General features: G+C 37.2%; 1 protein-coding gene across 2 annotated transcripts in view; it reads left to right on the top strand.

Annotated features, from left to right (window-relative positions):
- LOC107659452 (SWI/SNF-related matrix-associated actin-dependent regulator of chromatin subfamily D member 3) overlaps window positions 1-7,371 on the top strand; it is a 42,916-nt gene that overhangs the window by 31,635 nt on the left and 3,910 nt on the right. For both annotated transcript variants that reach the window (XM_016448401.1, XM_016448400.1), the window contains exons 3-9: window positions 1,535-1,577; window positions 2,312-2,434; window positions 3,198-3,320; window positions 5,425-5,520; window positions 5,819-5,920; window positions 6,430-6,591; window positions 6,799-6,896. In XM_016448401.1, coding sequence (XP_016303887.1) covers window positions 1,535-1,577; window positions 2,312-2,434; window positions 3,198-3,320; window positions 5,425-5,520; window positions 5,819-5,920; window positions 6,430-6,591; window positions 6,799-6,896 — 747 coding nt within the window. The remainder of the gene's footprint in view (window positions 1-1,534; window positions 1,578-2,311; window positions 2,435-3,197; window positions 3,321-5,424; window positions 5,521-5,818; window positions 5,921-6,429; window positions 6,592-6,798; window positions 6,897-7,371) is intronic.

Raw genomic sequence — 7,371 nt, 5'->3', positions numbered from 1 at the left:
ACAGAAAAAAATATATAAGTGTGTGTGTGTGTGTGTGTGTGTGTGTGTGTGTGTGTGTGTGTGTGTGTTTGTGTAATAACCACACATTGGCATATCAGATCTTTTGTCCTATACTTCTGCTGTTTCTTGTACAACTCCCATGTTGTCTGTTTTGTGTATTCAGCTTTTTGTAATGTGTCCCCAACATATTCAGCAGTTCAAAATTTGCATACAAACACATGTTCTTGCAACGCATACAAACACACTCAGTACCGTCTAATGAAGGACCCTTCAAATGCCATCAACTCATAGGAAGCCTGTTGGATTTCCTGGACCAAATAAGATGCCAGGGAGACAGATGAGAGAGGCCCAATCAGATCCCACACTCGGATCAAAGTAGGAGTTTATTCTGCTGCATGATGGATTCACACATTTTGATCCCACCTTTGTCCCAAGCCTTGACCCCTTGCCCCCTCTTACCCTAGCATATCTTGCCTCCAAAGACATATCCCTAATAAAGGTTACCCCCCTTCACCTCTGATTGATGTTTAATGGTTATTATCAAAGATTATTCCTTCATACAGCAATGATTTCATTTATTGAGTTACAGATCAGCTGATGTTAGTCATGTATTGAGACCTAACGTCATTTGAGTCAAAGACATTATAAAATCAAAGGTATTATAATAATATTAATATATTGAGGTTAAAGTTTTAATGCTATTAAATATTTTCCTGGATTTAGCATGGATGCGCTTGCATGTCCTGTTGCATGGCATGAAGGCAGTATGTGAGAGCTTGTTTTACACTTCAGTGTAAAGTGTCAAATCTAAATGTTTTCACAAATAACTAAACATGTATTAATAAGTCAGGCTGACTGATTTGTGCATTTTAGTTGATTGAATAAATATATTAAGTGGGTGAAAAGTGTGCTGAAATAATAACAAAAATTGTATTTGGTCATTGTTTTCCTGATCTTCTCGCAGTGTTTGTTTTGGTGATGGTCACCTGTACGGATCCTGCTTTTGAGTGTACAAAGCTCTTTTTTATGATGGGGAATGAACACATGCCACACAGCACTCTTTTCAGTCTAGTTAACAGGACCAATGATTATTTGCTTTCACAGGTAATGCCACACACAGCTCTCTCAACTAGCAGTTTTGCGCATATCTTATGTGAAATGGAGAAAAACGCACAAGGAAAAGCACCAAAATAATGCTAATTGTTGTGCTCAAAGAAATAGAAGTGCATTCATATATGAGCACAGATATACTTGTATGCACAACACAGCCATATTGACACACCTGTCTGCACATCATGAGCAGGTCCTATGAATCTCTGCTGCTTTCCAAGCTTCAACTTGTGAAGTTTGAGCAGTAATGATTCTAGTTGATTCTAGTAACGTCCTCTGTGCCAATGGTTGCCAGCACCATCTGGGTGGACCAGCCCCAGAATTTTAGCAGATGTCCCGGGTGCTCCACTGTCAGTCTCCATAGTAACATCTTGGGGTTTTTTCTGCCTTTCCTCTCCGTTTCCCCTTTCTCCCCTTTATGCAGTGCCAAGAGGAGGAAGATGGCTGATAAGATCCTTCCACAAAGGGTGAGTAAGAGATCTGAGCCTTTTCATTGCTTTCATTGGTTTAGCTGGGTTTTTTTTGTGTGTGCAAATGTGCACGGATGAAGATGCACGGGTGTGCGCATCTGTTCTCTATCTCGGCCTTTTAGAGGGGTGGAAACCTCTACCAAGCAAGCGATACGGTAGACAGAAATGTTTTGGGGGGCTTTTGCATTCAGTAATTGTCACCTCAGTTAGACAATGCAGATATACTCTATACTGACAGCAGGTCATTTTTAGAAATATATTGTATATTGCAAAGAGTATCTAGATTTTTTTCTGCAAAATATCTGTTCTAGTTAAGGTCAGCTTCCAACTGTATCTCATATTCTGAGATATTCTAATATTACAATAAATAATAAATAATCTAAAATATAAGACCACATTACTGCTGTGGGTTCATGGTGATGGCTATTGTTGAAAATCTATTTTTTTATCATTTAATAGGGTTTAAATATTATATGAATGATTCTGTTCTTAGGTTTTTATAGTCACTGTGTTGCTATGAGTTGGTTGTGTTAGATAAGATAAGCAGCATTATGTGCGTTTTATCAGGCCTTATAGATAGATACAACTCCAGTGGAGATGCCAGACGCATTAGTCATTGACGAAACACTCTGTCTATTGTACACAGAACAAGGAAAATAACTAGGATAGTTTGAATTTGTTTACCAGTGCTCCCATTTGCAAAATGAAGTTTTACTGATTTCCTTCTTCAGATTCGTGAGCTTGTTCCGGAGTCACAGGCGTATATGGATCTGTTGGCATTCGAGCGTAAATTAGACCAGACCATAATGCGCAAACGGGTGGACATCCAAGAGGCACTTAAGAGACCCATGAAGGTATTTCTCATCCTCAAGATCCATATGTTCTTTTAATTTAATTTTCCAGGACAGACTGTTTTACTTAACCTCTTTTAAAAAATATATATGTGTTTGCACTTTTACTTTTGTTAACCAATCCACCTTATTTTTAACATTAGATTGGCCAAGGCTATTTTTAAATTTAATGTGTCTCGCTTCCGGTGTCATTTGATTCCAGCTATTTTTAGCTGTTAAAAAACAGCTTCTTATGCTGCTTGAAACTGCAAACTGGTATTTTTTACCATGTTATTTTAATGTATTGTCTTAATTATAAACACACTGATTTGTAGCTCATATAGTTTTACAATCTACTGCACTTTGAAATTCTTCTCGTTATTTCCCTATAGTGGCTAATGAATCGGAAGTCTCGCACATTCACAGAAAACAGCTTACTTCTGTGTTGAAAAATAAGGTGGATAATATATCAGACAATTTCAAGCAGGCACAAGGAACCTTGGAACAAGCATTTTCACCTGCAGTCTAGTCGTCTCTTATTGAACCATTTTAAATATTGCTTGCATAAATCAACAGGATAAGACACCAAACAACTTAAATGAGCATCAAATGAGGCTGGTGTTATTATTCTTGTGTTTAGCTTCTCATATTTTACCACTTATCAGCTTAAAATGATTTTCCCAACATAATTCCTCTGTGTTTTTGTGAGCGCACAGGACTAATATCATTTTGAGGAATGAATAAAGATAAATATTCAGAATTGACTCATTTTTTTTCCTATTTGAAGCAAAAGCGAAAACTGCGTCTCTACATCTCCAACACATTTAACCCTGCCAAGCCTGATGCAGAGGACTCTGAAGGTAGCATTGCATCCTGGGAGCTACGTGTGGAGGGCAAACTGCTGGATGATGTGAGTCAATTGTACTTAAATCAATAATTGGACAACACATATTTAATTTAAGTCCTTTACTATGAAACACAGAGGTGCTGGTGCTCTTGTTTTGGGGCTTTTATTGGTAAAAAGTATAATTATTGTATCACAAATAAACTGTCTGCAATGTTTGATCATGTGCTTTTTGTCTGTGACGTCATACCTTGTGAATGGCAGCTATGTGCATTTTGAATTAGTGAGGTTAAATTTACTCTTCCAGGCTCCGAGTCTTGACCACAGACATGTGCCTCACTTACCAGTGAGATCACTTCCCAGCCTCCAGCCAAACATACGCGCCAGAAAGTTCTGTGGGTCCCTTGACTTGGACTGTTTTTCCTTACTTTGCTCTTTTGATAGTTGTATGCCATGCACCCTTTTAACCAATAATGCGTATCTTAAAGGAATATTCTCGGTTAATTAAATCTGAAACTCTGTCAGCATTTGTGGCATGCTTTTATTTTCACAAGGAAAATTCAACCTAAAAAGAATGCACATAATGGCAGTCTAGCAGGCAAGTGTACATCACCCAGAATAAATGTTCAAAATATGCAGCGATCACACTTTTGAAGTGTATAACCTTCCCATTTTGAAAAAAAATTATTTACCTTCCCACCCTGTTGCTTTTGCATGGTCAAGTCAAGTCAAGTCACCTTTATTTATATAGCACTTTTAACAATACAGATTGTGTCAAAGCAACTGTACAGCATTAATTAGGAAAATAGTGTGTCACTAATGCAAAGTGACAATAGTAAACACTCATTTTTCAGTTAAAGGCAGTTCATCAGTTTAAATAGTATCTGTGCAATCAAGTCAACGATATCGCTGGAAATGAAGTGTCCCCAACTAAGCAAGCCAGAGGCGACAGCGGCAAGGAACCAAAACTCCATCGGTGACAGAATGGAGAAAAAACCTTGGGAGAAACCAGGCTCAGTCGGGGGGCCAGTTCTCCTCTGGCCAGACAAAACCAGTAGTTCAATTCCAGGCTGCAGCAAAATCACATTGTGCAGAGGACTCAACTGGCTCCTGTGGTCTTGTCCCGGTGGCCGTCTGAGACCAGGTCTTTACTGGGGATCTGTATCTGGGGCTCATCTTGGTGTCGCTGTGATATACCAGGAAGGGACGTGACATAACGATTCATGAAGTGCTGTTTATATGCAGCAAACTCCACCTACAGAAATTACATTAGTAACGGATAACCAGAAGTTACCAGAAAATGTTTCCCCCTTTAAAATGAAGGTTAAGTTTACTTGCCTGCTATCTGTAATTTGGCATTGCATAATTATATTTTATGTTTGACATCGACCTTAAATCTGTTTAGTGGTTTCCATCAGTATGATTAAATAGAACTTAACTATTAAAAGCTGAGGCTCATTGCGCGTTTGTTTTTGCTCAAGCATGTTCCCTTCATCTCTAGCCACAAAGGCATTGGAGCATGGCTAAACATGCAAAAAACATGCGTTTATTAGTACCTGACCTGTACAAGTACCAAAAAATACTTTGACCTTCATGACCTTCATATCTATGTAATGATATCAACTACCTATGTAAAGATAATAGAATAATAACTGAAGATAGCTGTCATCAGTGCAATCAGACATTTATTTATTTATTTATTTTTACTTTGTAAAATGCGTCTTTTGGTTTATGATCTGAAATACCAGCTAAAGTACCGGTTTGATTCATGTGATTGCAGCTGAAGCATCATTGGGACGAAATTCTTAAGAGTTTACGCAGTGCAGCATAAATCCAGCCTCTTGGGTCAGTCTCTAACCAAGATAAGTTTTGCTAATACACTTGAGGCATGCTTTTCCATCCCCAAAGAAATAAAACTAGTACTTATTGATGATAGCTTGAGGGACTCATGCTGCCTCTGGGCTGAATGGAATGTTGTCCTGCTCAGCAAATCATCCGCCACAGTATGCCACATTTGAAATTCAGCCGTTCTCTTTCATGGAAAGTCTACCAGGAAAGTTTATGATGTGGTGCTTGAAGTTCTTGTTTTCCAACAATGTCTTCATCCTTGAAACTGGATAGTTTGCTCAGTGGCACACACTGAAAACAGTATTCCTGCTTTCTTGTACAGCCGGGAAAGATGAAGAGGAAGTTCTCCTCATTCTTCAAGAGTCTGGTGATTGAGCTTGACAAAGACCTTTACGGCCCTGATAACCATTTGGTTGAGGTTGGTGTTTGATATCCTGCTTATCACTCTAAATGACAGTGAAACACATTTTTTCATAATGGAAATTCTTAAAACCAAGAACTAAAACCACAATAAGTATCTTATATTTTAACTGCATATATGTCGCGCATACACAATTTTTCAGTATAGTTCATATATAAACATGCTATATAGCTCTTTGTTCAGTAAGATGTGTGGTGATATTGTCATTCAGTGATTGTCATTTATTTTTCTGTTTTTTTTCTTTGTAAGTGTGTGCAAGCATGTTGATTTCCTTTTTTCTTTTTTTTTTCTGCAGTGGCATCGTACCCCAACCACTCAGGAGACAGACGGTTTCCAGGTGAAGAGGCCTGGAGATGTGAGCGTGCGCTGCACCCTGCTGCTAATGCTGGATTACCAGGTAAAGGCAACAAAATGCATGTAGTAATGTTTACTTATATATTAACTGAAGACTACTGATCAAGAACTGCAACATGGTGCAAAATGCAATTGTATGACGTCAAATTTTGGAACATTTTTTTTTTTTGGATTTTCTTTTTGATTATAAATTTCTTTCAGACCTTGAAGCCTTGAGTTTCATTGAAGTAATAAGTTGATGAAACAACATAATAGTGAAGGGTGCCTATCACATATATGAGTATATTAGAACAGGAACTCTGTGAGTAGCAGGTCTACTTAGTAATAATTTTGTGATGTTTTATTTTATCACAGTCAGAATAGATAAATATTCTTCTACTGTGCCTACTTTTTTAGATTAGAAGTTAATTAAACTTAATCATGTATTAAATTATTAATAGTTAATTAAATGTAAGCATGTGTCAGTACTCATGAAATGAAATGAAGGTACACACTGACTGAACAGTGACTGAAAAGCATTATTTATCTGAGAGTCTTGTGTTCTGTGTGCAGCCACCTCAGTTTAAACTGGATCCGCGTCTGGCTCGTCTGCTGGGAATACACACACAGACTCGCTCCAGTATCATACAGGCCCTCTGGCAGTATGTCAAAACCAACAAACTGCAGGATTCTCATGACAAGGAGTACATCAACTGTGACAAGTACTTCCAACAGGTACACTTGATTGGAAACATTGATTAACATTCATCACAATCTGTAATTAATTAATGAATCAGCCTCACATAAACCCCTATAATGTGTTTGATATTTAAAATAACATTGCCGAAGTTCGTAGAAACATGTTGGAATTATTATCTAAAGCCAGTATACTGTATTTTAATCAAGAACTTTTTGTGTTTCTGGCCTCATCTCCTCTCACAGATCTTTGACTGTCCACGTCTGAAGTTCTCTGAAATTCCACAGCGCCTCACCAACCTTTTACTTCCCCCCGACCCTATTGTCATCAATCACATCATTAGGTTTGGATGTCTGATTATGTGTTTTGCTTGTCTGCACAAACGTGTCATATTTATTGTCGACATTTACCGAAATAGTGTTCTTAATCTTTTATACTTCTGGTCAAATGTTTGGGGTCAGTAAGTTTTTAAAATAAATTAATCTTTTATTCAGTAAGGACACATTAAATTAATCAAAACATTAAGACATCTTTAATCTAAAGATTTCTATTTCAAGTAAACCATTATTTTTAACTTTCTACTCATCAGAGAATCCTGAAAAAAAAAAATTAGAGTCTCTACAAAACTATTAAGCAACACAACTATTTTCAGTAATAAAGTTTCTTGAGCATCAAATCAGCATATTAGAATTATTTCTGAAGGTTCATGTGACGCTGAAGACTGGAGTAATGACTGCTAAAAAATTCAGCATTGACATCACTGGAATAAATGACATTTTAAAATATATTAAAATAATACAGTATATACAGTATATATA

The sequence above is a fragment of the Sinocyclocheilus anshuiensis genome, unplaced genomic scaffold (genome assembly GCF_001515605.1).
Source record: "Sinocyclocheilus anshuiensis isolate Anshui unplaced genomic scaffold, SAMN03320099.WGS_v1.1 scaffold815, whole genome shotgun sequence".
Taxonomy (NCBI): domain Eukaryota; kingdom Metazoa; phylum Chordata; class Actinopteri; order Cypriniformes; family Cyprinidae; genus Sinocyclocheilus; species Sinocyclocheilus anshuiensis.
Note: the sequence above shows the minus strand (reverse complement) of the source record. Positions and strands in the feature narration are given on the sequence as shown.